Here is a 21,385-nt window from a genome sequence, read left to right on the forward strand (position 1 = left end):
GAGAGATAGAGCTTCTGTCGATCGAGCCCCGCAGTAATTTTACTTCCAACATGATACATTATCGCGATGATCACAGATTGATCGCAGTGGCTCACTGCACGCGCTTAGTAATCACGCGTCATCTTCCACAAAGACACACATATTTTCATTGAATGGAAGTGAATGAATGTATTAAGATTGATAGTATACAAAATTGAAAGATGAATGCGAAGAGCAACTTATGATTAAGACTGAGAAGGGGGAGGAATGATTGCACCGGTTGAAGATCGATTAAATAGAGAATCTTTCAAAACTTGAATGATCAATCCATTATGCGCCTCCAAAGAAATCTTTTTACCGTCGTTGGCAGCTTTGGCCAAAGCTGTATTCTCTTCAGCTTTCTTCATTTCTGAAACAATCTTTGCAATTCGATCACGTTTGCTGGATTCATTGTTTGCACTTTCTTCTTCTCCTGTCGATCCTGTTCCTGTGCCTGTTCCGTTGGCATTATTCTTTTCAGCATTGCCACCACTTCCGCCTGCATTGTACCCTAAAGAGTTGATATTCATGCCGCCTTTTCTTGCCACTTGTGCTTTTGTTCGCAACAACTTTTCCGCTAAATCTTCTAATTGTCCAACAGCGTAATCACGATTCACAATCACGGGAGATTGTGCCAACGTAGATACCCAGTATTTGTTCCACAAAAGATCCAACAATTGATTATCCAACGAAGATTTGAAATGCTCCACTTTGAGTGGATAATATCGATCTGCATGCACTCCAAAATCTTCAATCTTATTCAGTGGGATGGACTGATATTCGGAAGCGGCAGCGTTCGGTGGCGTATAGCCTTCAGGGTACGTTCTAAAAGCGCCAATGTCCACCCTTCCAGCGGAGATTGTACGATTAGGATCGATCACAACGGCCACAAATGGATCTTGGAATTGTTGATTTGTCATTTGTGTATTCACATCAATTCCACTTAACCAACATCCATAACCCGGATGTGAATGATACCAACCGATCGCATTTTCCAATCGACCAACTTTCTTACTACTTTCTTGCCATTCTACCATAAATTCGTACGCTTCATCACCTGCATTTACTCGTGTTTCTGTGCCTTGTACTGGAAGTGCGAATGCGTCCATGATGTAGATCGTACGAGACTCAACGTCAACCTTTCCGGTCATCGTTCCCATCACTTCGTATATACCTCCTGCACGCGTATGAATCATCATCTTGATCAATGCTGCAGATGAGATTCGAACACGTTGGAAGAAATTGGGGCTGTGGAGATGGGGTTAAATGATATGTCAGAATATTTACATCATCAAAGTAGGACCAAACAGCACTCACTCAGCTTTCCAAGGAGCATCATTTCGTATTTTTGCTTGTTGTTGTTCATCATAATTGAAAACAGAATCTGTACGTGGATCCAATTCGATCATTTCATTATTCAATTCAAACGTCTTTCGTGCGATCGTGGCATCATTGACCATCTTGCTACTAGATGCTTGTGCACTCATTGTTATGCTTTTGTCCAGTATAAATGATCGTGGTAGGAACAAAGGTTAAGGATGACCAATTTGACATTGATTCAAAAGCCAGATTGGCCCGTGCGACCTTGTGGAATAATCTTCTTGTACAAGCGTGAAGCAAACGGAGCGCGGGAGGGACAAATCAAGAAGAGACGGCAATCACCATCTTGCTAAGCCTGAGGCTTGGACTCTATTCGAAGAAGATAAGAAGGCTTGACTAGAGATAAAGCTCTGTACACTGTCATTGTCATTCTTTCAAAATGAAAACAGTAGTGGAAGATTGACGATCAAGCACATGCTGAATCGTATTGTCTACATTCTTCTTCTTGGCCGAGGCTAAATTTAATCAAATTCCCGCGCAAATAAAAGGAAAGAAGTTTGATAGTGCATTGATTGGAGTTTAATTCATCGATGAAGATGAATAGAATCCTGTCGGGTTAAGCCTAAAAGAAGATTTGCAATTATTGATGCAGGAGATTAATTTAAGCATTAAAAATAATAACAATATGCGCGCAGACTAGAGCTTCTTCTATACAGTACAGTAAAAACAATCAAAGGAGACAATGCATCATCCAATAGGGTTTAGACTGTTTAAAAAATACGCTATCGACCTATCACACTTGCTTCTTCATCATGATCGGGTCTGTTATTCACTTATATTTGACTAGATGGTATGATCCCCTTAAGACTATTTTCCCAGATCCTTTGCCGAGAGTGGTGTAATTCCGGCCCTATCTCGGTACGGTATTCAAGACGGAGCCGCAATGTCAGTGTAAGAGGTTGAGAGAATAATACATCATACATGCGGCTCCATGATATCCGAACTCGATCACATCAATGTGCCCCCCCTTCAGAGTTAAGCCGAACAATGAATGCTCAAAAAGTACATACACATACATGAACATTCAAGAAAAGGAGGTAAGGACAAAAGAAAGAAAAAAGAGGAGCTTGACCGAAACCACGCGTATGATCAAAAAACACTCCCCATTTTGTGAATGGTACGGTAACAGTGTTGCTCTTTAAACGCGTCGTCCGGTTGTAAATGCGGATGTGCAGTTGTGCGCGTATTCTTGCATGTGAACTCCATTGTGGGCATTAAGCTCTGCTTGTGCGTGTGCGCGCTAGATAGTCTTGTCTATACACGAACAATACGCGTGTACTGTAGTGTGTACGTACAGCTTTTGTATTTTTTATTTTTCCGTTTTAATTGCGTTTGTGTCTGTGACAAGAGGCATTGGAGCAGTGTATTGCTTGACTTCAATGCACATTCAACAACAAAGTAAAAAAAATAAAGCCGTCAGTTTCAATCATTGAACCGATCACCTGAATTGCTTGTGCTCTCCTCTTCCATTGAAATCGCAGGATGGCGAATATCTTCTCCTTTTCATCTCACATCTCGATCTGAAATTAGAGGATAAACAACATTCAACAACAAACAAACATCTTTCTTTGCTACGACGAGTAGGTGTAAGAATCAACCCGAACTAAAGTTGGATTAGAAGCTCGATTGACGACTGTTGCTACTTGGTGGAGCAGTAAATTGAATTCATCTCGACTCGCATCGCATACGGCATCTTTCAACATTCTTTTTCGATCAGATACTTCCTACATCGCCGCTACCGCTTTGATACTCTTGTCAGAACCAACAATTATCCGACGATTTGGAACAACATCACCCACGCTTTGTTCGGACGACATTGCGCGAAAATAAGTGCATTTCAACTCAACGGATTCAAGTCTCGCTTTATTCATTCAGTTATGGCCAACTCTATGTAACTTCAGCCCGTCTCATGCTTATTTTCGAAGAACAAGTCCGAGCGGAGTAAAAATTACCGAGGAAAATATAGGGTGTTGAAATCTTGGCCAGAAATAGAGTGAGTACGATTCAAATCCTCTAAAGATACGATTTCCATATTCCCACAGTCAACACGCCCACCGTTCACGATCACAGCGGACCTTTTTTCTCATAAAAAATAAGGTTGAATTCGATGCATAGAAGCGATCTATGCGCGATTTCGGTGGGGCTATGTCATTTCATAAAAAGGCGGCCTTTGCAATTCGGATCAAAAGGCTGAAACGCCGTCCCGTATTGAAAGTCAAAAAGAATCAGTTGATGCACTTTGAGGTATAATCGGACAAAGTGACGAGGATCCAGCTTGACAACACAAGCGAGGTGTCTCTATATGCATCGCGCTTTTGCGTAAAGAAAATGCTCGCTCGAGATGGGGGAGTGACCTGGTAACTGAACTTAGCCTGCCTAATATGAGAAATGCCCTTAACCTCCATTTCACTTTAATGATCACAATTAAGTACTGACAATTATCACGATTATCACTCCTTCTTTCCATTAGTGCTATTGTGGTAATCACCCATCAAAAAAACCTTATTTTCAAACAGGATGGCATCTCCAGTCGTAGCGGGCTTGGACGAAGAAATAGCACAAATGGAAGCATCTCAGCAAAGAACAAACGGAGACAACAGTGCTGCGTCAACCTCTTCGGCTCAGGCAGGCCCATCCTGGTCAGCAAACAATCAAAACGATTGGGTTAAACATGAAAGTTTTGTACACAAATTAGAATCCCTACTTCAAGATGATGACGAAAGGGAAGACGGTCAAGGAAAAGAAGAGGTTGATGGCATACTACATGCAACATCATCAGGAGAAGAGGAAGGTGAGGATGATGAGGAAATGGCAAGGGTAGGAACGGATGATGCCCACCAAAAAGCGCTAAGAAGGAGGAGGAAACTACTGAAGCTCAAGCAAAGATATGCCCGTCGGAAATCTCTACCGCCCTCTTCATCCTCTTCGCTACCAATGCACGATGAAGAACAAGAACAATTGAATGAAGCAGATGAAGTTTTAACAACCGCTGCTGCTCTTGAATGGGCAGCCAGCAACGCTTCACCAACTTTACCAGACGCAGACGATCAGAAAGGATCGACGAGTAGAAGCACTTCACCTTCAGCGCCACCTTCTACAACGACAAGCGCAGAAGCAGGAACAGAGGAGGATGAAGACTTTTACGACGCACAAGCAGGGCCATCCACATCGCCCAGCCTGCACATTCACTCGCATGTGCGAAAGATGAATCTTGAGGATGACGATGCTGATCATCAACAAAACGAGATGAGCTGGTTGCAAATGTCACCTAGACCAAATGCTACGGCATCATCTGCTACGCTTCGTCAAGATGCGATGGAAGGAGCGATTGGATCACAGGATGGTAGCGATAATCAATTGCACCATCAAGCATCAACAGCTACTTTGCTGGGAATTGCAGAAGATGGAGATTCAGTAAATGCACCAACTGGTGAATCTAGCAGACGCAGCAGTCTAGCGAAACATGATCCATACTCACGAAGAAGGAGTTCCGTTTTGCCTCCGGCTGCTCCACACCCCACAGCACCATTGCCCTCAACCCCGTCATCCTCATCAAATCCGATCTCACCTGTCACGTTGGGACCCAATGGAACAATACGAGGTGGTCGTCCACGTGGTGCAACGGTTGGAGCTGTTCCGGGTGCACATGGTAATGTTCGACCTCGAGTTCGACCACGTTCTTTGTTGAGCAATGAATTACTGCTTGCTGGAAATGATATTTCGATTTCTTCCGTTTCGCCAAAATTTAACCTTTCTTCTTCAACTTCGAGTGAAAGCAGTGCGATGCGCACATCTTCAATTCTGCCTTCTTTGCCAACCGAAGAAGGTTTGCATTCTGCCACGTTGACAAGCACACCTTCTAGTAGTGCTGCAAGTATAGGATCATCCTCTGCAATCGGAGATGCAGGTGGAAGTAAAACTTCATTACCGGCAGTAGAATCGCGAAGTAGGAGTGGCAGTGGAACGGGGCTTTTGCAACATATCCAATCAAGACCACGTTCACAGGCAAACTTTGTGATTGCCGTTGTGGGACATAAAGGTTCGGGAAAGTCAACAGTGATAAGAAAAGGTTTACGGCAATTCGGACTTTCTAAGCCGACTGTTGTTTCGGATCGAATCACTTCGCATTCTACGATTTGCATTGTTGATCAAAAAGAACGAACGATTGAAGTTTTGGAAATGGATGCTTCGGTTTTGCTCAACGGTCCATCGAAACGGTTTGCTTGGCCACGATCTCTGCCTTACATTGATGCAGCTATTCTGTGTTACGATGCATCCCAAATTTCCTCCTTCCGAGGCATGTCGGAACTTTTGGAAAACTTTGCCATGAACCAATTGAGTACGGTCATGCTTGCATGCAAATCGGAAATCAGCCCAAAAGCCGTTGATCCATACTATGCAAGTGATATGGCATCTGTCTACAATGTTGGATTGGCAGAATGCAGTGTACAGAGTGAAGAAGGCAAGAAACGGATGAGAGATTGTTTTAGCTATTTGGTCAAAGAAGTTGCAAAAGGACGTGCAACGATGCGAATGAGCGAAACAGGATCGATATCTGCTCCAGCAACAAGGACAGCTACTTCACCTCTTGCAGCACAGTCTATGTCTATGAGCGGAAGTAAAGATTCGGGCTCAATGAGTATGGTCTCACCTGATGCCGTTCTTCAACCTAGCAGTGATTCCGGTCATACCGGTAGCCGTAGCCCTTCTTCCTCCACTGCCGCTCCTTCTATCAATATGCGGGATCGTCAATCAATAATGTCACGCAAGAGATTCGATCGAAAGATGAGCGATGTCACCATAGGCAGCATTGAAGCCGGCAGTGAAGAAGATGGCGGTGCATTTCAACAAAGCATTGACCGCGCTCAATTGGGACTTCAAAGTGCAAAGAGCGTTGGGGGATATGTCAGCATTGAAGAATTGTGGGATAAATTGTTCTTTTCTGCCGTTTCAGGAAATGATGAACGATTCTTACACATGTTTATGACATTCTTCCGAGGATTTGCAAGGCCTATCGATCTTTTAAATCAAATTGTCGTTCGATTTGACGCTTTGGCCAGAGGTGAAAAGTCGGACGGGGTAATGATTCGCTATTCGTTGATGAAATTGACGACGATGTTGGGTGATTGGATGCAAGAATACCCTGGCGATTTGTCTGACCCAGAAACGTTTTCCATTTTGGTGGACTTCTATGATCGCTTGCTGGTACATCCTGCAACAACGCACATTGCTGCACCTATGCAACCCTTGTTGGACGTTGTACGATCTGCCCCAGACTTGGACGCAATTTGGAGCAAGGATCAAGATAATGATAAACCCAGATCAGTCGCAGCAGATGTTCCTCCCGTAAAACCTTATGATACCCGCACACGGGCACCTTCGACATCTTCAAACTCCGCTGCAGCAGTAGCCATCTCCAGATTGCAAGAGGTTGGCAGAGGGGCAAGTGAAACGCATACGACAGCCAATTCTGATATCACCACCGCGGCTTCATCCGTTGCAAGTCATGGTCAAAGCGAAAGCTTGAAAGGGAACAGAAGAAGAAGCACATCTGATGTTACAACCATTTCCAGTGAAGGTCACAAGAGCGCAAACAGTTCAGCTGCCATGTCGAATTCAACAGGTGCTGGAGGTATGAGCGGTAATGGATCTTCACAATATTTGGGCAACTCAGGCCAATTGCCTCCGATTGGCGCACCAAAAGGGCCAGTCTCGGTTCAAATGCAAAAAGCGATCTTACGCAATACTTCAAATATGCTCTTTGAGATTCGTGATGAGGATATTGCACATGAATTGACAAGAATTGAGTGGGACCTATTCTGCACGATCGGACCACGCGATCTTTTGCGTCATATCTTGGTTTCAAGGTCATTGCGTGCTCCAAATTCGTCGGTTGCTCAAAGTATTGCTCACTTTAACTACATTTCTGCTTGGGTCTGTTCTTTGGTTTTGGTACAATCCAAAGCCAAGCAAAGAGCAAAAATGTTGGAGAAATTTATGGAAGTGGCAACGATCTTGAGAAGGACAAATAATTACAATACCTTGCATGCCATCTTGGCTGGACTGGGAAATGCGTCTATTCATCGATTGAAGAACACACGTGAGCTATTGAACGGAAAGAAGGTGATGAAGCAATATCAAAGCTTGACGAGACTGATGGGAAGTGAACGTAGTTTTGCTGCTTATCGACTTGCGCTAGAAAATTCGGAAGGAAGAACGATACCTTATTTGGGTGTACACTTGCAGGATATCTTGAGCACTTCAGATGGAAATCCGTCAAAACGTGCAAGTGATGGAATGATTCATTGGCGAAAGTTCAATTTGATGTACGATGCTGTGATGGCAATCGTTCGTTGTCAACAATATCAAATGTCTTTACGGGAGAATACGACTTTGGCACAAATGATTGTCGATTTGCCCGTTTGGGATGAAGAGGCACAGTACCAACGTTCTCTTCAGGTTGAACAAAGACAATCGTCTGCCGTTTCAGGATCGACTGGATCAAGGATTATCAAACAATTGCTTAAAACGAACACCTGATCTACTTTCCGCATAGGAAGGACTTTTTATTTTTCATTCATTTTTCCAATCTTACTTTGACAATTTTTTTTTCCGCAAACTAATACCCAATTTGTCATACCCTTTCTTTTACTCTATTTGAGTGATATTCACATTCTTTGATAATAAAGCACGCATACTGTGCGTTGTCTTCTTTTTCATTTGTATTTCTTTCTTCTTTTCTTTTCTTTTCCAGAGATATTTGGCAATTTAATCCCTCATGGACACTTTTTTGATTCCTGTAATGGCTTTACTGATTCCAATACATAATCTGATTAATATACCTTTTACCTACTCTTGTGCTCGAGACCGGTTGCCGGTGCCTTACTTTCGTACGAAAAACATGTGGGGATGAGAAGTAAGTTTCAAGCCACCCCCACTTCACTTCGGTCCAAGATCGGTGCGAGCGTTGGAATGACTTTCAATGCTGCGCTGATGCATTAGCCCTTTTTCCCCAACGGTTAGCGTAGGCCTGATAACCGTTGCATCGATCAAACTTCCAACGGATAAGATGCATGAGCCATCATTTTTCGGTGTACCGAGTTCCGGGGAAAGTGCATTGCTCACCTTTTTGGATCATATGACGTAGAACTGTGTAGAGCACGCTTATGATGGATTGAATGAAGCCACCTCTCTCTCTCCCTCTCCCATCATCCATCTTCCTCCAAACATGTCCGCCCCCATCGACCCGCAAGCCTTACTGGCTCAATTAACGTTGGAAGAAAAGATTCAATTAACAGCAGGAGCTGATTTATGGAGAACGGTTGCAATTGAACGATTGAAGATCCCGTATATCAAATTAACAGATGGTCCAATAGGTGCACGCGGAGGGGGTGATTTTCATGATTCAACTCCGTCCACTTTATTTCCTTCACCTTCTTGTTTAGGTTCAACATGGGATACAAAGTTGGCATACGAGATGGGAAAGCAAATCGCATTGGATGGTATTGAGAAACAATGTCATGTCATTCTTGGACCAACGATTAATGGTCAACGTGATCCAAGGGCAGGAAGATTCTTTGAAAGTTATTCGGAAGATCCAACTTTGATGGGTTTTCTGGCAAGTCATTGGGTTCAAGGCGTTCAAAGTTGTGGTGTTGGTGCAACGATGAAACATTTCGTTGCAAATGAAGCTGAATATGATCGAAGAAATAATTCTAGTGATGTTTCAATTGAAGCTTTACGTGAAGTGTATTTGGAGCCTTTTAGGATCATTATGGCAGATATGCAACGTAAAGCGAGTGCCCATGATGATCCATTCAAATTTCAACCTGCATGTGTAATGACTGCTTATAATCGTGTCAATGGCGTTTCATCTAGCGAAAATGATGCAATGATTACCGACATCTTACGTAAAGAATGGGGCTTTGATGGTTTAGTCATGTCGGATTGGTTTGCCATGCATGCAAATGCATTCAATGCGACTGATTTAGAAATGCCAGGTCCAACAATCTTCAGAACAATTGAAAAAACAATTGATACGATCAAAAAAGGTGATGAAGAAGGTAAAAAGATGGCAAAGGATTTGGATCGTTGCGTTTTAAAGGTGTTGGAATTGGTCAAGAAGGTTCATAAGCTTGGCTATCAAAAATCCGTTGCTGATGAAGTTGAAAAGAGCGTCCCAATCGAACAAGTCGGACCTGCAATTCGAAAGATTGGAGCTGAAGGAGCAGTCTTACTAAAGAATGACAACGATATCCTACCAATCATCCCCAAGAAGGATCTTAAGATCTTATGCGTTGGTGCACCTTGGATTGAAGCCGTTCAATCTGGCGGTGGTAGTGCAAATTTGACACCACAAAAAGTTATGCAACCTTTGAGCACATTCAAGGATGCACTCAAGAACGAAAAAGGCGGACAAGATGTGACGGTAAACCATCACAACGGTATTGGAATTCATAATTTCGTCAAACCATTAGAACAATCTATCAAATTGGACTTCCTCACAGGCCGACAACCCGGAAAGGGTGAAGTGGTAGCCAGTACGACCGGACAAAAAGCCACTTTGAGTACAATGTTGCCAAAGCCAAAAGAAGTTCCATGGAACGATTATTGGGTTCGTGGATCGCTTGACCTTGAACCTGTTAAGAAAGATTGTCAATTACGTTTCGGTCTTTTGGGTTTAGGTACGATCACTGCTTACCTTACAATCGATGGTGACAAGAGCAAACAATCTATCTGGAACTTTGACGGAGAGACAGACTTGTTCGAGTCAATCGTCAATCCTTTGCGTAATTGGCAAGAGAATGTGATCACCGTCAAAGCAGGTCAAAAGATTCAAATTGAAGCTCATTTCGTTCCTCGTTTGGTTGGAAAAGAACATGGGGATGCCAAGTATGGTGGCTTCCAAATCGGAATGGAAGAAGTGGATGATGAAGATGCTTTGATTGCTGAAGCAGTTCAACAAGCCAAAGAAGCAGATCTAACTGTAATCATGACAGCAGTAGGTAAAGATTGGGAAAGTGAAGGTTTTGATCGTCCCACGATTTTCTTGCCAAGACGTCAAGATGATTTAGTCAATCAAGTCACAAAAGCATGCCCTGGCAAAACTGTTATTCTCAATTTGACCGGAAGCGTTGTAGAAATGCCTTGGCGTAATGATGCGACTGGAATCGTTCAATGCTGGTATGGTGGTCAAGAAGGTGCTGTTTCATTGTCGGATATCTTATTGGGTCGTGGTGATGCACCTGCAAGTGGTCGTTTAGCACACGTCTGGCCAGCCAGAATCGAAGATCATCCTTCTGGTGTTGATGAAGCATACTTCCCTGGTACACATCTTCCGAACGATAAAGAAGGCCCACATACAGAATACGTTGAAGGTCGTCTGGTAGGCTACAAATATTATAACAAAAACAAGAATGCAAATCAACCAGCTTTCCACTTTGGCGAAGGTTTAGGTGGTTATACCACATTTGCAACTGAAGGTCCCGTCGTGAAAGGATCAACAAAGATCAACAAATCATCTTTACCACTCTCATTAACAGTCAAAAGTACAAATAAAGGCAAAAGAAGTGGTAAAGAAGTTGCTCAGATTTATCTCCGTCCACATGTGCCTTTAAGTGATGCCAAAGATGAACCAATTCAACGCTTAGCAGGATTTGCTATCTTACGTCCTGCTCCCGGTCAATCGGAAGAAGCAGAGATTCAACTATACCAAGAGACATTCAGCCATTGGGACGAAAAGAGTCGTTCATGGCAAGTGAAACAAGGAGATTACGATCTCGTCTTGGCCCGTTCAGCTCGTTATGGCGAAGAACTTGGCAAGGCAACCATCACAATCGATCAATCATGGTCATGGACAGGAACTGGTGTAAATTAATCAGGCTGACGAAAATTAGGTATGATTGTAGATATGTGTGCGATAAAATTACAATTAATCAACAGTACATTTTAGTTCAAGCTGGATTATACCGGTACGATTGCCGGTTGTCTCCATTCTTGCGATGCGACCGTAATGCGTTCCCGATGCAAGGGTGGTGCAAACAATCCATTTGATTGTAGCTGATCCCATGAAAGACCTAATGCTAAACCTTCTTGAATGGCTTTCACACGTTCTTCCTCTAGTGCTTCCTCATCGTCCAGATTGTCTTGCCATAAATCTTCGCTCAAGGTGTTCATCGTTGTTTCAACATGATTCAAAACATTTGCCAACTCTTGTGCACGTTCTGCGCATTGCTTGTTGCTCTCATCTCCATCTTCTGGAGCATGGTCGGACAGTCTTACCAGCTGTAAAAGCACCTTTCCGCTATCCTTTTGAATCTTTTCCAAGCGTGAATCCAACAATTTACGCAGGGAAGTATACAAATAGTCTTCTTCGTAAATACTGTTCTTCTTTCCTGTTCCTTGTTTACGCATTTCCTTCTTGCGGGATTTGGCTGTCTGTGTTGTAGAAGCAGCACCTGCTTTTGTTCGCAATGTGAATTGCGACATTGTACTTCCAGTTTCAGCATCTCCTCTTCTTCGTCGGTTGGCAGCAGCAGCAGCATTATTTGTGAAAGCAGAATAGCGTGTAAAACGAGTAAACATTGTGAAGGCTTGACTTGCAGAATCGAGGTTATCCAATCCATCCCCACCAAGACCATCTTCTCCTACATCAGGGTAATAATCTTCAGGTCTCTCACGTTTTCGAATGCGAAGTTCCTGTAAACGTGCAAATTGTTTCTTTCCTTGATCTTCGATCTCGCGGATTTCCTCCAAAAGGCTTTCTGCGCTCTCCAGAACGGAGGGACGAATCACTCCTCCAATCAATTCGTCCGCTCGTCCACACTTAGCTGCTATACGCTTTGCTTCTCCAAACTCGTAATCTTTGCACAACAATCGAACACCTTCTTCAACATCGTCCAGATAGTCCAATGCAACCAAAGCTGCTTCTGCATTTCTGCCATACGAGCTTAAACTAGAAGCAACCCTTTGTGCCAATTTCTGCAATTCGGCCTTTTCTGTGACGGTAGTATGTGCAGCTGCCAATGCTTCACGCCAATTACCAGCTTTGACATCTGCGTCAATGGCTTTACGTAATTGACGACATTGAGCGAATAAGATTCCGGCTTCTTTGTAGCGATGTTTTTCCATTAGCCAGTCTCCGTACATCTCTTGCACAGAGGATAATCTTTGAGGCTGTGATGCATACTCTTGCAATGCTGGGAGGTATAAGTCGTGCTTTTCGATAAGTTCTACCGCTTGATCCCAGTACTCATCGCCAGCTTTCACCAACCAGGTCAAAGCTCTCTCCCATCTTTCCAAAGTTTCATCCACCTTGAATCTCTGCATCTCCAATGGCTTAACTTCACGTAATTCGCGAAGGAAAGGTAGATACTCTCTTGGATCCTTACGTGGAGAATGGTGGGCAACGAGTAATGGCAAAGTGAAATCATAGGTTCCTAGGGCTGCTTTGAAGAGCTTATCGGCATCGGTCAAGAAAATGATGTATTTGCATGCTTCATCTGCTAGAGCAGCATCATCGCGTTTCAACTCCCCGAGCAAATTCAATGCTGCTTCGTAATCTGGAGGAGATTTGCGAACATGTGTTGTCAAGATAGTGTTCACGTAAGCCCTGGCGTCTTCCTTTTCCAACACCTCTCGAACGGCGTCGCAGATGGCATTGATTCGAACTTGCTTATCTGTTCCTTCCAGAGATCCATTCAGGCGAGCATCGGAAACACGACCCACAACACGCGAGAATGGCTTTGAAGCTGAAGCAGTCTGTTTGGTGGAAACGGTTGACAAACTACTCAAGAAAAGATTGAGATGTTCTCCATCTTTGACCTGTTTGACAAAGAGAGAGACATCTTGCAAGAATTTCTGTTCATCATGATCAACGATGATATTCATATCCAATCTGTGTGTACGACAGATCCGGAATGCTTTCCCATACCTTTGCGCCTGCAAGCTCTTTCTGACCACTTCCAGAACCAGCGGACGAGGCGAGACTGTTTCCAGATTTCCTCGTGGCATTTGCAATATCAAGGTCATCGAGCTAGGCACTGCAGTCACAATGCGTGATCCACGTTCAACTCTGCGGTTCAAAGGAATGGCTTCCGCTCCAGCTTCAACTGCTTCAACATCAATCGCTGCAAGGGCTGATTGAATGGGCAAGAATTTGGCTTCGTGAGAGACATTTGTCCATATAATATGAGATTCAGTCAAAGTGAATGAATTCGCATCTCGTGCCAAAAGCTTTGTGTTCAAAAACAATTGTCCAGCATCTGTCAGACCGACCGAATGGACATCTTCCTCTGGTGAATTTTGAGCGCAGATCAGATTGATGTGGGGGAAAAAGGCAGGCAATGCAATTCTTTCTCCAGAAATATTGCGAAGCATTTTGTCTTCATGTACGTAAACGTTTCGTGCAACCACTACATCTTTTGCTGTTTGCATGTCTTGCGGCGCAGCGATCAGCATCCTGCGTGCAGATCGACCAAGTGAAAGCGACTCAAAGCGAACATTGCCAAGAACACGGTCCTTCCATTGTATCTTGCGTGTGGCCAATTTGAGCGATTCAAACCCATCCACAGCCAGTACACCTACTGCAATCTTGATTTTTTCATCTTTACAATGAGCAAAAGCAGCCAATTGTCTCGCCGACAGTCCAAAGTCAGTAGTACACAAAAGCTCTGGCTTTTTCCATTTATCGTCTAATCCTTTGGCAGATGATTGCAAATCGCCCCATTGCAGAAGCCATGTCTGTACAACACCTCGAGGTAAAAGAACGTGCAAGAAACTGACAGCTTCTTTGCTAGATAGAGATACCGAAGACCAGGAGATATCAATCGGAACGACACGTTCTTCAAGTTTGATGGTCATACTCGACATTGGCGGTGGTATATTTTGAATTCGGAAAGGTGTTAGTAGGATGTTTTGACCATCCACAACTGCTGCACACGATGCATCATTTGGTGGACTTTGAGAAGTGGAAACACATGTATCGAGAACGAATTGATATGCTGAAGCACCGGTTGGAGAAGCAATATAGAGACTATATGGCTGCTCGTCATGCCATCGTAGATTGGTAATAGGGGCGTCCAATGAAAATTGTTGTTTAAGATACCAATGATAATTTCCAGTAGACCATATCTGTATGCATCTTTTTGTCCAAACGGCCAGGAGAGAACCATCGCTGTTCCATGCCAACTCTCGAATTGGATCGTCGCTTCGTAATGCAAATGAGCCTTTTGGCAATCCATTTCGTTCTATAAATGCTACTGAATGCTGTCCTTCGTATACTTGCGTAGTAGCCATCAAGATTCCACTTGGCTTGAATGCCAAGGCGTGTGATATGCCGCGAACATTTGGATCCAGCGTGGCCAATAGGTTTGCATTCTTGCCATATGTACGTATGATTCTATGTTGCGATGGTCCACCTTCAAATGACTCTACTGTTGAGACTGAAAAGACGGCTGAATCACCTCGCCAACTAATTCTCGGTTTCAAATCATCGTCTGGTAGCGGAGGCCCTCTGGGTGATTCTGCGAAGGACATATCCGACATCTTTTCCGCCAGAACTGCAGCCGCAGCAGCCGCTTGTTTTCCTTCTGAGCCATGAAATTGTGTGGCTTTCGATCCCCAACCCAAAGCGATAGGTCTTTCCTCACCAAAATCATCTGTTTGCAATACGTTTTCCGACAGCACCTCAAACTCTCGGGTCATCAGTAATAGAGTTGATCCTTTTGGCTTTCCATTCTCAGATAGTTCGGCTGGAGTGGGAGCTGTGATGAGGACGAGCAATTCTTGATCGGGACTCCAGCTAGCTGCCAAAATACCCTGTTCGACTGATCCAACGATCTCTGGTAGTGCTGGCTCACTGTTTTCATCATCTTCATCTTGAATAGGACAAACAGCAATATCTCCACCAGCTGAAATGACACAAAGAGCAGGCTCTCCTTGAACGAATGAACCTCCATCACTTAGGAAATCCAGGGAGACGATCTGTTGTGATGCTTGCCAAGCTGTATAAAGTGGCGCAGAGAATGCAGCCACATGTTTTTGTCTTGGCCATAATCTCCAAAGGTCTATATCTATAACATCGGACGAAGTCAATGAACCAGAAACTGTGGCGGAATAAATATCTGCTTCTTCCCGTGGATCAAATGCGATTGCACGAACTTGACATGAGGATGATGTTTTGGGTGTATCGCTCAGGTCAAGCCTGTGATGAACGTGTGATGCAATGCGAAGGTTGCGCATGAGGACGCTGTATGATGGTTGCAAGGCCCTTGTGGATTGACTGAAGGATACCTTGCTGTGATAATGATGATGAAATCAGCAACTTCTGTATTTCCGGTCGGAAAATCAAGACTTTTGCGCCGTCATATAAGATATCTCATATATTATTACACTAATAAGAACAAAAACTTTAATTCGGTTGATTACACGTGAATGTATGCATAGGTTAAGTAATCCCTAGGCTCATGGCAAGAGAACCCTATTAGTCTGTGCACAGGAGTATATATAATAATAAGAGAACAACACTTGAACACCTTACAACTGGACATCAACCACATCCCTCTCAATTCTGTGATGGTGGAAGTGGATGATGTCTTGTCCCTGCGGGGAAGACACCCCATAGGAGCCCTTTTCGATGGATTAGGTCAAGTGGTGGTGGCCACCTTGCAATTGGTAGCTGCAATCGTTCGATTCAGTTCGGTAACTGTTCCATCAACGGTATATGCTATCTTACACTATTCATTCACTCTTCAACTCAATTTCCCATCTTTGTTCTTCCTGTTCATAAGCTTGCTCGTTGCAGGTTTCATTTGGATGAGATACAGATATCTCAATCGATACGAACGATTACGCGAAGAACCTTTGGTGAAAGATGAAGGATTCAATCTCAATCCAGACGTTGCTCGAGGAAGTGATGATAACGATAGAGGGAATTTTCATAACTATCTAGACGACTTTTTACAAGCGATAAGAATCTTTGGATTTTTGGAAAAGCCCGTCTTTCACGAATTAGCTCGACATCTACAAACGCGCAGATTGGTGGCAGGTGACAGTATTTCGTTGGATAACGACTCGTCCTTCTTTATCGTCATTGATGGAAATGTCCAAGTATTTGCTCACGATGCATCAAACAAAGCAAATGTGGACACTGACGACGAAGAGTATACCGGCGTCCAATTGTTGAACGAGGTACAAAGTGGAGGCACTTTGAGTAGTCTGTTCACCATCTTGCGTTTATTCACAGAGGATGTCAAATTGGCAGTAGGGTCAGCAGATGATGAAGCGTACAGGACACCATCACATCTCAACAGCGAAAGTCTGTCAGGCGTACGAAGACGTAGTAGCCGAACACACAAGTCACACAGCGATGAGGCACAAGCTATGATGCATTCGAACTCAGGATCATCAAGTGCAAGTGGTGTGTATAGACCGGGACACAGTCAGTTACAATTGAACTCGGCAACATTGAGGAATATTCCCAATGCTATGGGAACATCGCCCATCTTTGAGGATAGCTTTCTCAGCAATCATCGTCGTACAAAAACAACTTCATCTACCGATGATGCCACTACTATTCACCAACCAGATGATGCGAATATTGGTCCAAGTGAATTACTACCGCCAGCACAAGAAAGTGCACCTTTTCCGCACTTTTCTGCTGCTTCAACAGGTGCAGTAACTACGCCAAGTTCGACGAGCAAGATGGAAATGGGCGCCAACTCACCTCAAATGCTGCGTGGCAGAACAGTTTCACAAGCAACATTTGAGAATGGTCGGCCTACAACACCAGGATCAATTCTGTCTGGATATTCTGGAGCAGGCATACATACCAACGGAATGGCAGGAGGAGGTGCGGGAGCAGGAGATTCCCGCAAAATGAGCGAGGAGCGTTATTACTCTGGTCAAGAAGGCTTGGGAACGATTGGCAGAGCGACAGTTGATACCACTTTGGCTGTTCTACCAGGAGCGGCATTCAAAAGACTTACCAAAAGATACCCCAACGCAGCAGCACATATCGTTCAAGTCATTCTTACCCGTCTTTCTCGCGTTACGTTTCATACCGCTCACAAATATTTGGGTTTAACGAAAGAAGTAATGAGAACGGAAAAGCATATCAACGAACTGGCTTGCTATCCATTGCCTTCTTCCTTTTACGAACAAGGTGGAATTGAGAGATTACGTCAGCGCTTTTTGCCTGAACCAAGGAAGCAACATGAAGGTCGACAGGAGGACTACTTTTCCCATACGGGAACTGAAAGCCTAAGAGGGAAGGATAGATCAATGAACGCATCGGATCAGACTATACGACCTCAACCACGCCAAGAAAGGAAGTCGAGTGTGGTGGTAACAAAAGAAAAGGGCACCGGAAAAGTGCCACAAACACCCTGGGGACATCCTGATCTTCCTGTACGGACGCCGATCTCACGTACTTCTGTAGGGCCGGGCGATCTGTTGAGTATGGCTGGAAATCAAGATCCTGGAGCCAGACCGGGATCACCTTATAGCGACTTTGTAAACTCGTCAACTAAAGATAGACCAAAGACAAGCAGACATCGTGATTCTTTGGGTTCATTCACTACAAGACCGCTGAACTTGCATAGAAACGGAGAAGGATCCGAGTCGTCACCTTCAAAGGCTGCTCCAAAGCATAGTCAACGTATACCCGAAGATGAACCATTGTTTGGAGGTTCAGATCAGCTTGGCGCGACTGATTTACGTGATGAAGTGATGAATTGTATTGCAAAGAGTATTGGTTTGGCACAAGTACCTTCTTCGCCGGTGATGAGTATGCAGGCTTCTCCATATCTGAATGCTCAAGATCATTTACAGAGAAGTGTTTTCAAATCTGCTTTTGGAACTTTGAGCATGCTCGATGCAGCTATGTTCGATGATGAAAGTAGTATAACGGGTCATAGCAGCAATTTGGCCAATCTACAGCATCTTGAGCTAGAAAACGAAGTGGACATTCGCTTCTTCGAGGCAGGCAGTGTGCTTGCCAGGGCAGGAGATAGACATGCAGGCTTATTCTACGTTATTGATGGATTCTTGGATGTGATCGTTCCACCTACCGACGATGAAGAAGAGGAAGCTCGCAATTTGAGTACAGGTACAGGGGATGCCAATTCCAAAAATGCCCCATCCAATACCAACAAAGCACCAAGTGCCTCTAAATCGTCAAACAAGTCTACAAAACAAGCTTCTGCGCAATCACGAACAAATGCCCATAAAGGCCCTTCGGTGTCACCTTCGGTAGGGAATGCGCTTGATGGCACTTCAGATGGTCGAAGGACAGCCAATTTACGAACAAAAGGTGGTAAGATTGCACAAGATATTGCCGAAGCTGCAGCTTTGCTTCAAAATAAGCGAGGACAAAGGCCGTTGTATACAGTAGGTCGAGGTGGTCTAGCAGGCTATCTGTCCAGTCTTTTAGGGTCTGTCAGCTATGTTGACGTTCGTGCAAAGACGGACGTGTACGTTGGTTTCCTTCCTGCTCGTGCTTTGGAACGAATGATGGAGCGTAAGCCGATCGTGATGTTGACGTTGTGTAAGAGATTGTTGAGTCTGCTTTCTCCTTTAATTCTTCATATTGATTCTGCTTTGGATTGGCAACAAGTGAATGCAGGTCAAGTAATTTTCAGGGAAGGCGATGCAGCAGATAGCTTTTACATCGTCATCAATGGTCGTTTACGATCCATCACCGAAAGAGGCGAAAGCGGAGTTGACGTTTTAAGCGAACATGGTCAAGGAGATAGCGTTGGTGAATTGGATGTGATTACACGCTCGCAAAGGAGGAAGACCTTACACGCAATTCGTGATTCAGAACTGGTCAAAATGCCAATGACTTTGTTTAATGCAATCTCTGTTCGTCATCCGGCTATTACTATTCAAATTTCACGTATCATTGCAAAACGTGTTCGCGATGAGATGGATCGTAGTAAAGGTCAAAATGCTCCTCTAATTAGAGCTCCCGTACCTGGTCTGCCAGATCTGGGTCGGAACAATCACAACTTGAAAACAGTCGCCATCGTTCCTGTGACAAGGCAAGTTCCCGTCGTTGATTTCACCAATCGATTACAGCAAGCATTTGACGATACGATCGGTGGTTCAACTGCATTTTTGAATCATAGCATCGTGATGAGTGTTTTAGGCAGACATGCATTCAACAGGATGGGAAAGCTGAAATTAGCCGGATGGTTAGCCGAACAAGAGCAAAAGCACAGATTGGTTCTGTACGTCGTTGATACTTCTGTCAGTAGTCCATGGACGCAAACCAGTATTCGTCAAGCCGATTGTATCTTGTTGGTCGGATTTGGCGATGATCCAACGATGGGAGAGTATGAACGATTATTGTTGGGGATCAAGACAACAGCACGGAAAGAGTTGGTTTTATTGCATCCGGAAAGAAGTGTTCCGCCTGGATCTACACGTGAATGGCTTCGAACAAGACCTTGGATCGCATCTCATCATCATGTTGAGCTGCCTGGCTTGGCTCATGGATCCCGTGCTTCATTCAATGCGCCTACTCCGTTTGGTGATCCGACACCGGTGAAAGCTTTGCGTAATCTCAAAGCAAAATTGGAAATGTCACTCTTACGTTATCGTGGTAATTCCGGTCAGCCGATCGTAGGACGATCACATCAAAGTAGCGATTTTGCACGATTGGCGAGAAGATTGTGTGGAAAGAGTATTGGGGTAGTGCTTGGTGGAGGAGGAGCAAGAGGGATCAGTCACGTTGGCTTTTTGCGTGCATTGGAAGAGAGCGGTATACCAGTTGATATGGTAGGAGGAACGAGTATCGGAAGTTTGGTTGGTGGACTGTATGCCAAACATGCTGAAACGGTCAGCTCATTCGGACGTGTGAAGAAGTTTGCTGGGCGAATGGCAAGTCTTTGGCGATTTGTTCTCGATCTTACCTGGCCAACGGTGAGCTACACGACAGGTTTTGAATTTAATCGAGGTGTTTTCAAAGCAATTGGTGAGACACATATTGAGGATATGTGGTTACCTTTCTTTTGTAATACAACAAATATTACTTGGAGTCGTATGGAAGTCCATACGAGTGGATATGCATGGCGTTACATTCGTGCCAGTATGACATTGGCAGGATTGTTGCCCCCTTTGGTTGATGATGGACATATGCTCGTTGATGGTGGATATCTGTCCAATTTGCCTGTTTCAGTCATGTTTGCAATGGGAGCAAGACATGTTTTTGCTGTTGATGTTGGCTCGATTGATGATACAAGTCCGATGGCACCTTATGGAGATACATTATCAGGTTGGTGGGTTGCAATCAATCGATACAATCCATGGTCTTATGCTCGCAGTATTCCTTCGGTAACGGACATTCAAGGTCGTTTAACTTATGCCGCATCTGTTGCAGATCTACAAGAAGCAATTCGTACAAAAGATTGTTTGTACTTGCGAATGCCGGTAGAGCATATCGGAACGATGGCCTTTAACTTCTTTGATGATACCGAACAGATTGGCTATTCAGCAGCAAGATCTGCATTGATTGAATGGGAAAAAGAAGGTAAACTTCCATCTGCATTTGAAGAATCGGAAAGTAAACAAGAAGAAATACAAAAGAGACGACAACGCGGAACAGCTGCAAGGAGAAATAGTGTATAATAATGTTTTGATTGCTATGATCACCATCATCTTTACTTGTCGCCCCTTGTGAAAGTGTTGATCGACATGATACGTTGAGTAAACAAAAAGCCACGCCGAAACCTCCACCCCAAAAATGGCGTAAGAGCGGCTGCGCGCGTTTATCATGTTGAATGCAATTGCTTATGCGGCACCGGTTGAACTCTTAGCGCGCATGCAAATTTATAGTTATGGTACGTAGCCGTGCATGAAATCAATAAAAATAAAGTCCCTTCTAATGTACATAACTCAAACGACGCACTGGGCACATTCAATGCAATCTATACAGCGCACACACGCATACAGAGTTAGAGAGCGAGCGGGAGAATGAATGTTAAAC

At 44.1% G+C, this 21,385-nt stretch overlaps 5 protein-coding genes across 5 annotated transcripts; 3 read left to right on the plus strand and 2 right to left on the minus strand.

Moving 5' to 3' along the window:
- Nucleotides 1-152: 152 nt before the first annotated feature.
- FA14DRAFT_147006 (putative COP9 signalosome subunit 5 CSN5) lies at nt 153-1,922 on the minus strand. The gene is made up of 2 exons (XM_025497333.1): nt 1,336-1,922; nt 153-1,266 (listed from the first exon to the last, which is right to left on the minus strand). The coding sequence occupies exons 1-2, from the start codon at nt 1,503-1,505 to the stop codon at nt 225-227; spliced, it is 1,212 nt and encodes a 403-aa protein (XP_025353549.1). The 5' UTR covers nt 1,506-1,922; the 3' UTR covers nt 153-224.
- Nucleotides 1,923-3,862: 1,940 nt separating this feature from the next.
- Nucleotides 3,863-8,052, plus strand: FA14DRAFT_59804 (ras GEF). The gene has a single exon (XM_025502544.1). The coding sequence runs from the start codon at nt 3,916-3,918 to the stop codon at nt 7,936-7,938; it is 4,023 nt and encodes a 1,340-aa protein (XP_025353550.1). The 5' UTR covers nt 3,863-3,915; the 3' UTR covers nt 7,939-8,052.
- A 400-nt stretch (nt 8,053-8,452) lies between these two features.
- Nucleotides 8,453-11,318, plus strand: FA14DRAFT_59818 (glycoside hydrolase). Its single transcript, XM_025502546.1, has one exon. The coding sequence runs from the start codon at nt 8,627-8,629 to the stop codon at nt 11,273-11,275; it is 2,649 nt and encodes an 882-aa protein (XP_025353551.1). The 5' UTR covers nt 8,453-8,626; the 3' UTR covers nt 11,276-11,318.
- Nucleotides 11,319-15,735, minus strand: FA14DRAFT_59817 (IkappaB kinase complex, IKAP component). The gene has a single exon (XM_025502545.1). The coding sequence runs from the start codon at nt 15,637-15,639 to the stop codon at nt 11,362-11,364; it is 4,278 nt and encodes a 1,425-aa protein (XP_025353552.1). The 5' UTR covers nt 15,640-15,735; the 3' UTR covers nt 11,319-11,361.
- Nucleotides 15,736-15,944: 209 nt separating this feature from the next.
- FA14DRAFT_168101 (patatin-domain-containing protein) lies at nt 15,945-21,027 on the plus strand (the record flags this gene model as incomplete). Its single annotated transcript, XM_025500128.1, has 6 exons — nt 15,945-16,725; nt 16,799-16,837; nt 16,909-17,068; nt 17,309-17,953; nt 18,086-18,559; nt 18,767-21,027. The coding sequence occupies exons 1-6, from the start codon at nt 15,973-15,975 to the stop codon at nt 21,025-21,027; spliced, it is 4,332 nt and encodes a 1,443-aa protein (XP_025353553.1). The 5' UTR covers nt 15,945-15,972.
- Between the last annotated feature and the right edge of the window lie 358 nt (nt 21,028-21,385).

The sequence above is a fragment of the Meira miltonrushii genome (assembly GCF_003144205.1).
Source record: "Meira miltonrushii strain MCA 3882 unplaced genomic scaffold FA14scaffold_3, whole genome shotgun sequence".
Classification (NCBI taxonomy): domain Eukaryota; kingdom Fungi; phylum Basidiomycota; class Exobasidiomycetes; order Exobasidiales; family Brachybasidiaceae; genus Meira; species Meira miltonrushii.

Excerpts from the sequence above, each read along its gene's own strand:
- FA14DRAFT_59818 (XM_025502546.1), top strand. The coding sequence starts at position 8,627 with ATGTCCGCCCCCATCGACCCGCAAGCCTTACTGGCTCAATTAACGTTG.
- FA14DRAFT_147006 (XM_025497333.1), bottom strand. The coding sequence starts at position 1,505 with ATGAGTGCACAAGCATCTAGTAGCAAGATGGTCAATGATGCCACGATC. Across the intron at positions 1,267-1,335 it reads GATGCTCCTTGGAAAGCTGA|CCCCAATTTCTTCCAACGTG; the intron begins GTGAGTGCTGTT and ends CCATCTCCACAG.
- FA14DRAFT_59817 (XM_025502545.1), bottom strand. The coding sequence starts at position 15,639 with ATGCGCAACCTTCGCATTGCATCACACGTTCATCACAGGCTTGACCTG.
- FA14DRAFT_59804 (XM_025502544.1), top strand. The coding sequence starts at position 3,916 with ATGGCATCTCCAGTCGTAGCGGGCTTGGACGAAGAAATAGCACAAATG.